The sequence below is a fragment of the Passer montanus genome, unplaced genomic scaffold (genome assembly GCF_014805655.1).
Source record: "Passer montanus isolate IOZ18808 unplaced genomic scaffold, ASM1480565v1 scaffold160, whole genome shotgun sequence".
Taxonomy (NCBI): domain Eukaryota; kingdom Metazoa; phylum Chordata; class Aves; order Passeriformes; family Passeridae; genus Passer; species Passer montanus.
The window spans coordinates 288905-304753 of record NW_024363161.1 but is presented as its reverse complement, the minus strand read 5'-3'; the positions used below and the strand labels follow the sequence as shown (position 1 = coordinate 304753).

At 47.3% G+C, this 15849-nt stretch overlaps 1 protein-coding gene across 3 annotated transcripts in view; it reads right to left on the bottom strand.

Annotated features, from left to right (window-relative positions):
• The window catches only part of CAPZB (capping actin protein of muscle Z-line subunit beta), a 68249-nt gene that overhangs the window by 9206 nt on the left and 43194 nt on the right, over positions 1 to 15849 (bottom strand). For all 3 annotated transcript variants that reach the window (XM_039703124.1, XM_039703122.1, XM_039703123.1), the window contains exons 5-6: positions 3796 to 3937; positions 3171 to 3287 (exon numbers count right to left, since the gene is read on the bottom strand). In XM_039703124.1, the coding sequence (XP_039559058.1) occupies positions 3171 to 3287; positions 3796 to 3937 (259 nt within the window). The remainder of the gene's footprint in view (positions 1 to 3170; positions 3288 to 3795; positions 3938 to 15849) is intronic.

Genomic DNA, 15849 nt, shown 5'->3' with positions numbered 1-15849 from the left:
GAGAGTCTGTGCCACACAGAGGCACTGCTGCAGCCAGGACCTAACGAGGTTCCAGTGTGAAGATGTCACCTCAGATTTAACTCTCCCCAAGTTTTCAGGCCAGAATTACACTCCATGGATCCTGTGTGCCTGGAGCTGGCTGAGATCTGATCTCACCCCCTCAAGGTAAATTAATCCCTGCACACACATGAAGCAATTATGCATACAGGTAAATGGTATAGAGGACTGGATGTGACAACACACAGGGGTTTGTGCTGCACACTCCTGTGTGTGCATGAACACCCATTCCTGTACTGGATCAGGACAGAATCTGAAATTTGTAATTGAACTGATACAGAAAAAGCATGAAATTCCAAAATGTGCCAGGTCAAGTAAATTAAAGCTACACCAAGGGGAGTTTTCAGCTTCCCAAAACAGGCTGAATCCTCTATGTCTCCCCTTTCCTTATTCTGTCCACTCACAAATGTAAAATGTTTGTGTCTTCCTAGAAAGAGAGACAACTCTTATTGAAGCAGACAAAAACCTGCACTGGGGAAATCAAGGAAAAGTAATTCAAGGTGCTGCAGGAGAGATGTCAACTGCCAGTGTATAAAACAAAACAGGCACAGGCCAGGGATGTGACCTCTGGGTAGCATCTACCCAGGAGGGACCAGCACATGGCCCCAGGGCAGCTGCAGGAACACTCCAGGAGAATCCCAAATCCCAAAATGGTTTGGAAGGATCAAAGCCCATCCAGTGCCACCCCCTGCCATGAGCAGGGACATCTTTCATTGTCCCAGGCTGCTCCAAACCCCATCCAGCCTGGTCTTGGACACTCCCAGGGATCCAGGGGCAGCCACAGTGCCTTGGAGAGAGGAAAAAATCCAAAATCCTTCTCAAAAATTCATTTAGGAACAGCCCAAGTGGGAGCCTTACAGGAACAAGCCTGGGGATATTCAAGACAGCAAAGTTTCCAAAAGGCCTCGACAAAGGCAACAAAACCCCCTGGCTGAGTGGGGTGCAGGGCAGCAATCTCACTGCAGGAGGTGACTGCAGAGAACAGCAATTTCCAGAGCCCCACTGCAGCTCCAGGCTCAGCTCCACACGTGGCACTCCCAGAGCTGCTCCTCTGGCCACCAAGTTAATCCCTCCAGCAGCACTCAGCAAATGCCAGGAGGCCAAACTGGTTTTGGAGGAATGGCTCTGACCACACTCCCCTTTCCAAGCCCTCAGAGGCTGCTGTGCCATCGGGGTGTGAGCCAGGATATGACCAACACTTCAAAAGCTTCCTCTCAAACACAAGGACATCTGCTACTCTCATTTCAGGATCAAAGGTGGCCAAGTAGCTCAAATGCTGAGTTGACTAAAACTGTATAAACTTACTGTGTACAAAGTTTTTTCAAAACATTGCTGATACCTGTCAAGGTGAAACTGTAACAGGCTCTTCAAGAGGAAACTAAAACCAGCTCTTGGTGCTCAGCTTGCTGCAGGCTGCATAAAAGGCTGATCAAAAAGGAGAAGTAAAACTTGCAGAGCTTGGATGATGTAGCACGCTGGATTTAGAGCCCAGCCCAAGCCCTGCACTCAGCAGCTGAGTCCAGCTGCAGGTAGATTTGAGCTGGGGACAGACAGCTCCTCCTCACACAGCTCAGCTGGAGTGGAGCCTGCAGGGTTCTGCAGGACCCTGTCCCAGCAGCCAGCTGGGATGAGCCCCCAGGTGCTGTCTGTGCAGGAGCATCCATCCTCAGCCCAGCACTGCTCCTGACACTGAACCAGGCCCTGGCCTCCTGCACCACGTCTGCATCCAAAGTTCTGCTGCTAAAATGATGACAGAAGCATGAATCTCCCCCTGCAGCTTTGGGAGGGAAAGTCAAACCAAACAAGGCCCAGCACTCAGGCCAAGGTGTACTGAGGACACCATTCTGCACAGCCCCTGTTTTCCTTGGCACAGCTCGTGCTCCAGAGGCCATGGCCAGAGTCAAGCCCTTGGCCTGCACTTCACAGCTCTGATTTACAGGATTAGCAAGGCCTGTGATTAAATATTTGTCCGGGTCACCATAACTCGGGTGTAATTACTGCAAAAAGAGTCAAAAAAAGGCTCAAAACTGTCTCCAGATGCCTTTTTCCTTCACTTGCTTTTCCATCAGCTTCTTCAATGTCAACAACACGGAAAGAAAAATCACCCAGGCTGGGGCAAGCTGTGCAAGACTAACCCAGTTTCAGCCCCTCTGCAATCCCAGACCCTCCTTGGCTTCACCTGGCTCAAACCTGCACAGAACCATGAGCTTTCTAACAGAGTCTGCATTGTCCTTTGTATGGAGAGCCCCAGTCTGCCCTGGGAAGGCTCATAAAGGAGTTTCAGCTGCTGCCAATCTCTGCAGTCACTCATGACCTTACAATGTGCCTCCTGTCCTGCAGAGTTTATTGCTCTGCTGAGCAGTGCCTTGCAGAGCCCAGAGCAGCCCCAGCTCAGCAGCAGCAGGGAGCAGCAGCCCTGGCAGGGGTGGGCACACGCAGCCTCACCCCAGGCAGTCCAGCTCAGATCTGCCTGGCAGGACTGCAGCACTGCTGAGATCTGCAGCCTGGCACCTCCCTGGTGAAAGGCAGCTCTCAGGAGGCAGGCAAAGTCATTAAAGCTGGCACAAAACCCCCAGATGTTTAGGACAGATTTATCTTATTTTTTTTTAGGAGACTTTTTAAATCAGTGTTCTGGTACTGCAGGGAGAAAACACTAAAGGAATATACTATGTAATTGATGTCCTTAAAAAAAATCTTACTGGCAGTGCAAAATACAGGTTTGCTCTCAGTGGTTTAGACGGCTTTTAAAAGAGAGTAAGAAAAGAAGTCATCCTGTATTTTTATAATCCTATTGGAATCAAAGTGAGAAAGTGGGCAAATCTTACAGATAAAAATACCTGCAGCACACATGGGAGAATAAAAATTCAGGAATACCAAAAGACACACTGAGACTTACAAGCAAGTCTGGACTCCTGCTGGATGTTTTGTATTTTTAATTGCAAGCCCCAGTGTGTCAAGCACAGTTCAAGGTAATTACACCCTGCATTCACCATCTCACTGGGCTGCAGAGCAGCAGGAGAAGAGATGTCTGTGCAACACCTCACAAAAGCAAGGTCCTGGGGCTGCTGGCTGGAGTGAGGCCAGGCTGCCCAGCCCTGAGGACACAGCCTTACCTGTCTGGTGAGGCTGCCCCCCAGGTTCATGGTACCAGAGCCAGTTTTGTTGGTCTGCAGCCACAGCATCACCGTGGAGGTCAGCTTGTAATGGGCAGTGCGGCCACTGGACTTCTCCTGCAAGTGCAAGGGAACAAAAAGGGACAGAAGGTTAAAATCCCTCCTAAAGCTAAATGGGGGCTGGCACACCCCACAAGCAACAGGCCAGGTGAGTCTAACCCCACTCATGCAGCACAGTCTCTTAAAGACAATTCTAAGTGTTCTCATTCCTCCAATTTTCCAAAGCAAATCTAGTTAGAGCAATTCACTCTCCTAATACCTTGTTTTTATTGCCTAATTAGTGATATTTATCTGTAGCTCTTTATGTTAAAAACCCCCCACATCTCGGGATCACATGCACAGAAAGTAACATACTTTCAATTCTTTTGGGATTCTTTTTGATTACAGCCCTGACTCATCTCTATCCAAATTGCTTCGGGGCATTTTCAAAAATTAACAAGGGAAAGAAGTTTACAGCCCTGACACAGTATTGCATTGTTCAGTGGAACACCTGTGCTCCTTAATTGTCTGGAATTAACTGGGTTTTGTTTTCACTGGGGTGTATCGGCTGCCCCAGAGGCTGTACCTGAACCTCCACCACGTGGATGGAATCCCAGCATCCCTTAATCTTCTTTGATCCATCTCCAGCTTTCTTAATGAGGATCACCCCAGCAAAGCCATGATCCAGATCCCAGAGGTAGACAGAGGAGACTCCACCTTCAAAATACCTGCAGGATGCAACCCAAAGGCAAGTTAAAAGCAAGCAGGACCCAAGCCAGAGTCAGATATCGAAAATAATAATCTTAAATAAGCAGAATTTCTAAGTCCTAATACAGATTTGTTTTTTCTTTCAAGACAGCACACTCTCACAGTTACACACCCAGAAACACAGCACCTCAAATCACTTCATAATGCAGAGAGTTTAATTACAAAACAACTGCACATGTCTCTGAAGGAGAATAAAGGTCTGGTGAGAACCAGAGCTATTCACAGATTTCTACAGGACTTGAGCAAACAACTCCTCCGATTCCAATTACCTACAACAGCTGGTAAAAGCACGAGCCACAAAGCGGGCTGAGAGTAAGGCTTTGTTTTACAATCTGGTCTTTTTTCCCCTCTTCTCCCTTGCTATTGGCAAAGTCTGGAAGTTCTTTACAGCAAAGTTCACTAATTAAGACAAAAGGGAGCAAGTAAGTAACTTTATGTTGCTGCCTCAAAAGTCTGTGTGAAGCTGACATTGATTTACTGCAAAGGGACCTGAACTGAAAGCAGGGATCTCAGAAATGTAGAGATGCTGTAGAGGTTTCATTATTCCAGCATCAGGTATGGGGAACAGAGAAAGTAAGCCAGAGTGCCTCCATCTCAGGTGTCTTTTGCTGAAAGTACACTCACAAAACCAACCAAGCAATGGGATCTGCAGAGCCCCACTCCCTCTGGGTGACACCGGTGCAGATGGAAAATGCACTTCATAAAATAATGGTAAACAACCCATCTGCTGGAAGAAAGGAGTAATTCTGTCTTCCAGAAAACTGGAATTGCAACCCACAGCATTTTACCCCTTCCATTCTCAAGTTAGCAAAGCCATGAGGAGGATGAAGGAAAAGGGAATAATAAATACTCGTTCATGGCACACAACTCTCACATCTCAGGAGTGACCACGGCACACAAGGATCATGTAAAAGGAGGAGAGGAAACTTCATAAACTTCACCAACAACATGAAATGTTGGCAGTCAGACTTTTCATTGCCTGCAGGAGGGCAAAATCTCATCATCCAAAGACACGAGGAGCTGCCAGGACTGCCAGCTCCCAGTCTGCATCCTGCCTCTGTCACACACTCCTGGGAGTGACCACTCAGTCCTCTTCTGCCAGAGAGGAAATCATCCCTCAGGGCCAACATGAAAAAATCATCAAACCTTCCCACCTCTGTGCTTCCGTCCTTCATAACCACGGGTCTTCCAGTTGGGAATGGTGCTTAAAAGGCAATTTACTGCAATTTGGAGTTCATGGATTACCCCTAAGAATTGTGGATTAAAGCACACTGACCCCTCCCTTGCCAGCAGGCAGGAGAAAAGACACTGGGAAGTGAACTCCAGTGACACTTCCAACACTTCCAGCACTCGCAGATCAGCTCAATACCTTGTTTCAAGAGGGCAGAGTCTCCAAAGAGCCCCAGTTCCCTTTAACTGCAGACACCCAAGCCTTCACCCAAACCAATGCTGACCTCAGGAGGGGTAAACAATTTCCTATAAACTCACCACAGCCTTTTATTCCTAATGGGTGGCTCTGCCTCTCCTCGCCAAGCCCAGCCCAGGCAGTTCAGGACCCACTGTCCTGGGGCACTTCCAACCACTGATAACACAGCACTGAAAAAGCAGAGCCCAGCCACACTGAAGCCAGGTTTCCAGCAGGCAACTTCAACACAACAAACCAACAAACACCCTTTTTACACCCCCTGGGGAATTCACAAATGGATTTTGGTTAATGCAGTTAATGGGAATTCCAGTGCTGCAGGGAACCTCAGCTCCAACCTAAGCCACCCTTCCTTCAGCAGTGGGAAACAGAGGCCAGAGAGAAGCAGCTATTGTCCCTTCTCAGACTGCTTTAAAAAAAATATATATAATATATCCTTTTTCATATACAGAATCAGTGAATTCACTCCAAATGAGCTGGCAGTCACTGAGAACATTACAGTGTGCACAGACAGTTTCCCCATTACCCACTTTATGACCTTGCTACAAGCATGAAACATTAATTAAGAGAGGGACCGAAACAAGGTTTTGGGAAATTTATTCTTACCTACTGTACTTTGATCCTAATGACATGAAACAGGAAAAAAATAATTTTTATGTGGTTCACCTTTATGAGATTTTACATAAAGGCTTTTGTGGGTATTTTAAGAATGTGCTAAAATGTTGTCTGAAACCACATAAAACCATGTGAAGAACCTCCCGCCAGAACCAACAGCGCACACATGGAAACGCTTTCAGTGCCTTTGGAGATCTAATGAATCAAATCTAGTATTAATATTGTTTTAAATACCAACATGCAATTCCAATAAAGCTGCTCTGCCATGGCCAGGCCCAGGAACTGGAGGCTGGAACAACAATGCCAGCGACTGAATCCAAGGCACGCCAGGATATACATTATCCAAAGGCTCCAAAATCCCCTCCTTCGTGGGGAGAAAATATATAGAACTGATCACTACACTGCACTTCACCTTCAAACAGCACTGAAGTGGGATTTCTGAACCTCAGAAAGTCACAGCTGGATATGAGGGAAACATTCCTGGTTTTTTAAAGTAAAAATAAAGAGGTGCCACAGGCTAATTGGTCCCTAATAGAAAAGGGGATGATAGATTGGGAGGAATTTAAATTGACCTTCGTGGTCTTGGATTTGCTGCAGGAGGGCTGGGCTTCCTCCAAGAAACCCCTTCACCATGGACTGAAATGCAGCACTTACTAAAATCCAAGCAGGACAGAAACCAGCATGGAAAAGGCCCCAGGAAGGCACAAACTGGGATCTTCTCTGTTTAAAAAAAAATGGATGGACAAGGCAGAGCAAAGGCCCAGAGTCACACACAGCAGAGCACCAAAGCTCCTGCATTAAACAGCTCTTGCCTTAGTGCCCTGCTCTGGATGGCCCTGATCCTCCTGCACAGCTGTGGCTGGAGAAGGCAGGCTGCCCTCTTTGGAAGCTGGAATCACAGAGTCCTCGAGGCTGGAAAAGCCCTTTGAGGTCATCAAGCCCAACCATCAGCCCAGCACCACCACGTGCAGCACTAACCCCCAGCCCCACAGCTTTTCTGAACACTTCCAGGCGTGGTGACTCCACCACTGCCCTGGACATCCTGTTCCAATGCTTTACAACCCTTTCCCTGAATTTTTTTTCTTAATATCCAACTGAAACGTCCCCTGGTACAACTGGGAGGCCGTTTCCTCTTGTCACCTGGGAGCAGAGACTGACCCCCAGCTGGCTACACTGTCCTCTCCCAAAGCATGCAAGCACCCAGCAGATGCTTTTGGGATGTTCAGGAGGCCTCAAGGAGGAGGAATTCCTACTGTGGCACCTCAGAAACACCCAAGGGACAAACCATTCTCAAAGGACAGCTTCAGAGCAAAGCCACCACTGCTCTCTGCCTAAGCACACCCATCAGTCCAGGATGTTTCAGTCAAGGTCAATCAGGCTTTACCTACAGACAAAACTTTGTTATAAAACAATGAAAAATCGTTTTATGGTCGTCATATCCCTTTGTTAACAAGGAAAACACTGCTAAATGACATCATAGTTGGGTTCAGCTAGAAGGACCTTAGAGGATCATCAAGACCAAGTGACATCCCTGTCCTTGGAGAGGACAGCCAGTGTTCTATCTCTGGGAAAATAACTTTTTATAAGGCTGTCCAGGAAGGTAACTAAAAGGCAAAAGGCCCAAAGTAATCATTCATTCTCTTCACAGAATTCAGAACAGCAGTTCACTCAAGATCAATTATAGTTTTAATGCCATGATCAAACACTGAATTTTTATATCTGTTACTCATCAACCACAGAACTCCTGGAAAAAGCTGTTTTATACAAAAAATGTCACACTTAAGACTGACCTACTTTACAAATGCAAGAATAAAAGAAAATATTTAAGCTAAGAGTGATCCAAAGCTTTATGAAGTGTTTGAAGTTGAAGCGGGTGGAGACACAGGATGGAAACTTGTCTGAGGAGCCGGAGCTGTACCCATGAAATAGAGGCTGTGGCCAGAACAAAGCTGCAACTCCAAGAGGGAAGTGATAGGGGAGGAAATCCCCCAGCCTCCAGCACAGCCCTCGGGGAAGGAGGGCAGATTGATCACTTTGTTTTAGCACTGAAGGACAGCTCAGCAAGGCCCCTGACCCTCCTGATAAGGTTCCTCTCCTCCAAGCCTCACCAAGAGGTCCTGGACGCTGTGGAGAAAATGACTTTCCACCACACAGCAATAAAAACAAGCTCTGACTTTCAATTACACCTCAGAACCAAATCGCTCATCCATAAAAACATTTGTGTATTTTCCAGTAAGTAGCTGAGAGCCAGAGACAAAAAGTCTGTAGCTTCTGGCTCTCCCAACCCCCTGATGCCAAAGCACCAACACCTGGAACCTCCTCAGCCTGGCTCTGCAAACCTTCCAAAGGCTTGCACAGGGTTTCAATCTGGCCCATTTAAAGCAGAAAAATATATTTTCTTTTATTCCCTAAAGGTCACATAGTTATTTCTTCCAGCTACAGAAGTTCAGCATAGAAAGGGAAAAGTCTCCAGCTATTTACATCAACAGACTTCCAAGAAAACTGGCATTTAAAAATCCTACCCCAAAGGAAAATCCTGAGTATTCAGCTCACATGTTTTTACAAGAGTGACAATGACTGAAGTCACAGCGTGAGCAGCTGGTGTCTCACAGCAACCCAAAACATTTCCTAAATGCCGAGGTGAGGAAGCACATTCCAGCTCTCCTGGGAACAGGAGACTGGAGTGGCAAGTGACATGGCACAACTCCCACCCAGCCCTGCCCCTGTCACCTCAAACCAGCACAGGAATCACAACAGAAACATGAAGGAAGTGGCAAATTTGAGCAAGCCACCTTCCATCAAACCCAAAGCATTGCTCAAGTGTTCAACAAATCCCCTGCAACCTCACACCTCAAGGAGGAGGAACAGATTCCTCAGGAGAAGAATCAGCTGTCCCTAAATAATTCCTAAATAATTGCTGCCCCCATCCAGCTGCTGAGTGATGAGGCTCAGGAGGCTGTTCTTTAATGAGAGGACAGGCTGGTACCAGGAATGAGCAGGATGTGACACCTCTGCCACTGCTGTGTGTCCAGGGGATTTACAGCTCCTCTCTCCTTCTCTGGCCCCAGGAGCACAACTGTGGAACCTCACCCAGAGACTTAAAATGAAGGTAAAATGTCTGTGCACAGCCCAGGGGTTTTGCACCCCACTTGATGAACTCAGCCCAAATTATGCTTGGGGGCTCTGTACAGGTATTTTACAGGAATTCTTTCCAGCATACACAGGTGCAAAAATCCCTGGAGCAAACATACCAATCCAGTTAGGTATGTGTAACTTCAATGCCAGTTGTACTTAAAAGCACACATCTGGACCACGGCAGGATGACTCAAACTGCTCAGCAGAGCTGTGAAGTGCAGGAACTCCGCAAGGAAGGACAACAGTACCCAAACAATGGGATCTTGAAGGCTAAAGTCTCCCAGAACTTCCCAGGCTGTGCTTTCCAGCACCTTTATTATTTAATGGAAAGTGCACCGCTCACGTTTTCCTTCCCATCCGACTGCTCCTGGCAGATGGAAAAATCCCTTTGGAGAAGTCACCTGGAAAGAGCTCCATCAGCCACCTAATGAGCAGGACAAGGGGTCACTCTGGAACGTGTCCAAACAAGGGACTGCCTCATGAACAGCAGGAAACTCCCCCTGCTTCCAAACCCTTCTCCCATGGCCATCCTTGGGCAGCACAGACGCTGCTTCAGCCACCCCCAGTCTGCCACATTCCAGACTCTGCCAGCTGAAATCCAAACATGGACAGCAGGGGAAGAGACAGCAGAAATCTTCTGTGTCGAGGTTTAAATTTGCCAAAATCTTTGGAGGCTGCAGATCTCACATGACACCAATTCTCTAACAGAAGAATTCTCTATCAGATCTGCCACAAGAAGGCTGCTGCTGTTTAAGTTCCTCTGTCCTCAAACTCCATCATCAAAACACTGTACATTTGTGAGGGCATGAGGTAAATTTCTGTCCATACAATACAAAGTATTATTACAGACAACCAGTTCAAAAATGCCAGATCACAATAAACTGACAGTTTAAAATTTCATCTCCTCTTTGAATGTAAGTAATTTCTTCCTAGGGATTTAAAGCCTTCAGAGAGCAGTGTTTGAGGACAGCGCTGCATCATCAATGCTGACCTCCTAATCCAAGTGCTCAGTTTTTAAGTAATTACAGAGAACTGTGGGAACCCAAGGGAAAAACTCCTCCTCCACCCAGCATCTCCGATTCAGAAGATAAGAATGCAGTGTGTGCAGAGCTGCTCCAAAATGGAACTCCCAAAGAAAAAAAATCAGATTAAAAGTAACTGATTTAGTTTTCCAGCATGCCAGTACATTAATTTTCCCCTCTTTCTAAGAAGATTCTCTAATTTGTGTAATATTTATCAACAACTTCAATATTAATTCTGCTCTGAGCTGCCCATGGGCACGCTGAGGAGGGGATCCCAACACAGCTCTGTTTTCTACATCCAAATAATTTCCTTGGGAAAACAGCATGGCTGTAACTGTAAAAGCACACAGACATGAAAGCAGAGAAAGTCTTGGTGGTTTAGACCCGTCTTAGGAGACTTCATCTCAGCCTGGTTAGGCTGACCCGAGGCAAGAATGTCCCGATGACACAATCCTGATGTCACAGCCCCTGGCGCAGCTCCCCAGGCAGCAGAGGGATGCACAGGCAGTTTCCTTAGTGCTGGGATGCACAACAAACCCATCTGGATTCAATCTGCAGGGCCCTGGCTGTGCACGCCCCAGGAACTCCCATGGCCAGGAGAAAGCCAGCACAAAGGGCTGCAGCAGTAATGAGGAACAGGGAGCTGATGGCAATAAAGTCACTTCAAAGCTTCCCAGGGGCTTCCAGCTCAGGCAGACCAGGTTTGCATCTGAGCACAGACACAGGGCTCACAAAGGGCTCGCAGCTGCCAAACCCCTCAGGGAGCTCCAACCCCACCCAGCCTGGCCTTGGACACTTCAGGGGCTGGGCATCCACAGCTTCCTTCTCTGGGTACCCTGTGCCAGGGCAGGCTGTGCTGAGAACTCCCTGGGCACGCCTCTGACATCTGCTCTTGACTGGGTGCAATCAGGGCTGCTCCATGCACAAAGCACAGCAAGGCTGGTCACACAGATGAACTCAGCAGTTGCTACAAGCCCTGGGAGAAGTGCAGAGTATTTAATGAGTTGGTCTGAGCTCCCCTGAGGGGCTCTCGGGGTCTGTCAGGGAAGGAGAGCTCTGATAGCACCGCAGCAGATCTCAGAAATAGCCACAGCCCAAGGGCAGCACTAACAGAGGTTCCCATTTTTTCTTATCAGCACAAGTGGACTAAGGCAGTGTCAGAGGTTGTTCAAGCACACAATCCAAAATAAACTAGGAAAAAGAGTAAAAAGAGCTGAAGAAAGTTAACTACCCAGCAGTTTATGGGACATCTGAACATGCTCAGTACAGATGATGGCACAAAATGAGGCATCCCTGAGCCCAGCAAAGCCAGGCTGTTCCATGAGATTGAACAGAGTAATAAAAATTAAAAATACACTCAGCCCTGAGCATTCCATAAATGAAAGGGCAAACTCATCTGTCACTGGGACTCACTGCTGTACCTGCCCAAACTCTGGCCAAAGGCTCCTCAGCCCCCACATTCCTGAGGCACAGGGCCCAGGGAATTCCTCCTCCAGAGCAGGGAAAGGCACTGGATGCTCAGCTGGCTGCAAAGAGCACCTGAATTCTACCCACAGGACAGGAATATCCACACTGCAAAGAGCAGAGCCCTGCGTGCCACCCTCAGCACTGCTAACACTATCCAAAACTGGAATAATTATTCTGGATCAGATTCCAATCAAAATTCAATAATAAAAGGATTACACACAACAAAGACATTTCAGAGGTCAATCCTCTCCCAGACCTCCTTCCACTCCTACTGAATTCCTGGTCCAGAGCTCTAATATAACAAACTGAAAATGGATCAACATCAAAACAGAGACAGAAGCAGAAGTTCAAAAGGTTTCATTCTCACTCTGCTGAGGAAACTCAAAATCTTAATCAATACAAACATTTTTCAGGAGCAGAATGATTAAGATGATGTTTTATCTTTTTTTAAAGCCGTTAAAAATCAAAAGCACCAACAAATCCAATTTAAGCCACAGAAAAAAAGGGGGAATAGCTTTCTGAATGTATGTCAGCCACTAAACCAGTCCAAAGTTGCCAAAACTCATCCTGTTTGCAGACAGATCAGCAGCATCCTTCCCAGGGGAGGTCTATTTAATCACTTCAGAAATTATTTCTTCCAGACAACAAAGAGCCATTAGATTACTTAATTAAAGGCCTGATTATCTCCAACCCAAAACAAGGGAAGGCAGAACCTAAAATAGGGAGATTTAAGCAGCTGCCCTGGTCCTCATTATGCTTTGATTTCAATCAAGCACACACACGTCAAGCAAAGGGCAATAAATTACAACCATGTGTTGGAAGAAATTATCTTCACCATATTGGAAGTGGAAAGCCAAGGCTCTAACTGAGTGGTGTAAGATATTAGACTTCCATCTGGGAATAATAACCTACTGAACACAAACATGCCTGAGCATTAGCTGCAGGCACTGCTGGAGTTAAACCTGGCAGCAGGAGATGGAAATGGAACAGTTGTTTTTTGGGAAAGTGACATGGATTTTGGTAAAACAGATAACCAAGAAACATGCTTGTTGTTTAACACGGAGAACAGAGAGGGAACTAAAACCTCATGTAATTCCTCTTTAACCCAAATACCTCCAGAAAGGAAAGGTGGGAAACTCCAGAGATACTAAAGGTAGTTTGCACTAAAACAGACACTTAAGGCAAATTCAGCACTGGTTCACAGGCACTGAAGGCTCAGCAGAATTGTTCTTCTCCAGCTTACATGATTTTATTACATGCAATATTACAAGATTTCCCCAAACTCGTTTTCATACTACAGTCACTCAGTGGCCATTAAGCTTTTGGGGACAAAATTGAATTTTAAGGTCCCTAACAACCCAAACTGACTGGATTATTCCACACAAACTGTTACCAAACCCATAACAGGCTGCTTCCCTCCAAACACCCACGACAGCAGGTGCCAACCCCTTGGGAAATGGCAAATACAATGCAGTGACTCACTGAACGTAGGTGGAGACTTACCACACCTGATGAAAAGAGAAATCTAAAAAGGAAAGGTGTGTGGGCCAAATGGGACTGGCACAAGGAAGAACTGAAGCAATCTGAAGTGCTGGGAGAGGCCTGAGATGAATTCTGTGAGATATCAGCACCTTCTGTGCTCAAGGTAAAAGGGGAGCTGATGCAGGGGAGATTGGGACCACATGGGGAGAGCAGAGTGGGATGGAGATGTTCCCAAAAGTGCCCATTTATCTACAGCTGCTGGCATGACCAGCACCAGGTGTGTTTGGAAGCTCAGCAGTGAAGTGAGGCCCATGCACAGCAACTTCTGAGAGACCTGGGGCTGCTCAGCCTGGAGAGAGGCTTGGGGTGACCTGACTGGGGCCTTCCAGTGCCTGGAGGAGGCAACAGGAAAGATGGAGAGAGACTTTGGACAAGAGGGAATGGCTCCCCACTGCCCTGGGGCAGGGTTAGATGGGATATTGGGAATAAATTCCCCTCTGTGAGGGTGGGCAGGCCCTGGCACAGGTGCCCAGAGCAGCTGTGGCTGCCCCTGGATCCCTGGCAGTGCCCAAGGCCAGGCTGGACAGGGCTTGCAGCAACCTAGGACAGCAGAAGCTGTCTAGGAAGTCTGGACACAAAGCCACTACTTGCTCTGAAAAACCCAGCAGAAACTCTCATTACAGGAATAAAAAGCCTGAACAGCCCAGGAAATTCAGGCAGGCTGGGATTCAGTGTTCCCTGTGGGTGCTGTGATTAATTCTGCATTCACTGTTTCCTCTCTTTCACAAAACAGCAGCTGTGCTTACAGAGGCAGCTCAGGAACATTTTCTGCCCCACAGAGGGACAGAAGAGCATCTTAAGGGACTGCTGGTGAGGAGCTGATGTGTCAGAGTTGAGACTTCTCCCTCAGCACCATTTTCATCCTCTTCATCTGCAGCCACTGCACTTAAACTGGTATTTTTTAGAGAGAATTTGTAATGTGAGGTATCAATTAGCCTGGCATCCCGTGTGAAGGATCTGTGGGGGCAGGCAACCTCACCTGAGGGAGCAGAAACCATGAAAGCCTCTGCAGGTCAACTCAAAATGTAGATTTTTCTGCACACTGCCTACAGACTGATCCCTGCTCCTGGAGGGTGAACCTGGGGTAGATCTTCCCATCTAACAGTAACCAGAATTTCCACAAAAGGTACAGTCCTGAGGGCTGCCAGCATGTTTAACTCTTTGATTAATCCATCAAGGAGCCTGAGGTATCTCCCAGTGCTGGAAAGGTCTGCCATGCCTGGCTTTGGAGTTGGGTAGGACACTGGTTCCTGGCCCAGGATGCCCTGTGCCCTCCCTCCCCAGCTGCAGGAGCTGCCAGGGCAGTGACACTGCCAGGGCAGTGACACCTCCAGGGACTCTGCCTGGCCCAGCCCCACTGCTGGCTTTGCAGGCACTCCCAGGGTCAGCTCCCAGCTCCAGCAGCCATGGAGTGACATCTCTGCCACTGCCAGCCCTGCCCACAGTGACATCCCTGCCACTGCCAGCCCTCCAGCACAGCCCTGCCCAGCTCCAGCAGCTGCTCCATGAGGAATTGCTGCATCATTCCCAACCCAACGTGATGGCAGGAGCAGCACTGACAGAAGCTGGCACTTGTTGCCACCTCTGAATTTCCACCCTCTGATCTCCAAGTAAAAATGAAGCTTCTGCTGTCAAAACACAAAAATCCACTTGTCTTGCTCAGAAAACTGCAGAGCCCAGCTACAAGAACAAAAGCCTGTTTCTCTCCACATCTCTGTTGGAGGTAAAGTACAAATCCTGATTTTAAGCACGATGAACCCTTCAGACACTGAGGTGAAGTTTCCATAACTTTGCAGATTCTTTCCACAACTGCCACAATTTTTTTATGCTGCTCAGCCACACATTAGGCCACCCTTGTCCTCTTTTCCTCCTCCACTTTTGGGATCACAACAGGCACTGAAGTGCTCTGTGCTGGCACCTGTGCCCACAGTCTGACCTGTCCTCCTGGCTGTGATCCCTCCTGGATCCCCCTGACCATTCCTGCTGTAAAACCTGCACTGACAAACAGAGAGATGGAATTTGGAACAAGCTCACCTTTTCCTTCCACACAATACATGAAGACTGTTATATAAAGGTACTGCTGTACCCCAGGCTGAGCAGGGCTCAGCAGATTCACCTCAGTCAGAAACCTGCCCTGTGCCTTCTTTTCAGCCAATTCAAGCTGTTTAAAGAAGTTATTGTATCCAGCCATGACTTCATGGTCATCTGAGCAGAGAGGGATTTAAAAAGACAACCTTGGTTCCATAAACCTCCTCATTTTCATCTCAGGGTATTAAAAATCTTATTGGTCCTGCTCTGTTCTGCATCTGGGGAGTAACTGCAAATTTGGCTTTGCTGAATATGCAAAATTCCTTCTTCCAGTCAGTTCAGATACCAATAACCACTGTTACTTACAAGAGAAGTTGGAAAGCTATGAAAATAATGCACAAAAAGAAGTAAAAATTTGATACCTGTAACAGGAGAGTGATGCTTAACACATTTGGACAGGCTGCATTTACACTCAGCCACAGAACCCAGCAAGAAAAGTTCCTTTAAATGTGCTTCTGTCAGCACTGTACCATGATGAACTACATCTAAGGCTGTGTTTTATCTCCCTTGTCAAGCAACATGAGGCAGCAATGAAGTTTGTTCACGTTTTTCATGGTCTTTAGGCACCTCCCTAAGAAAG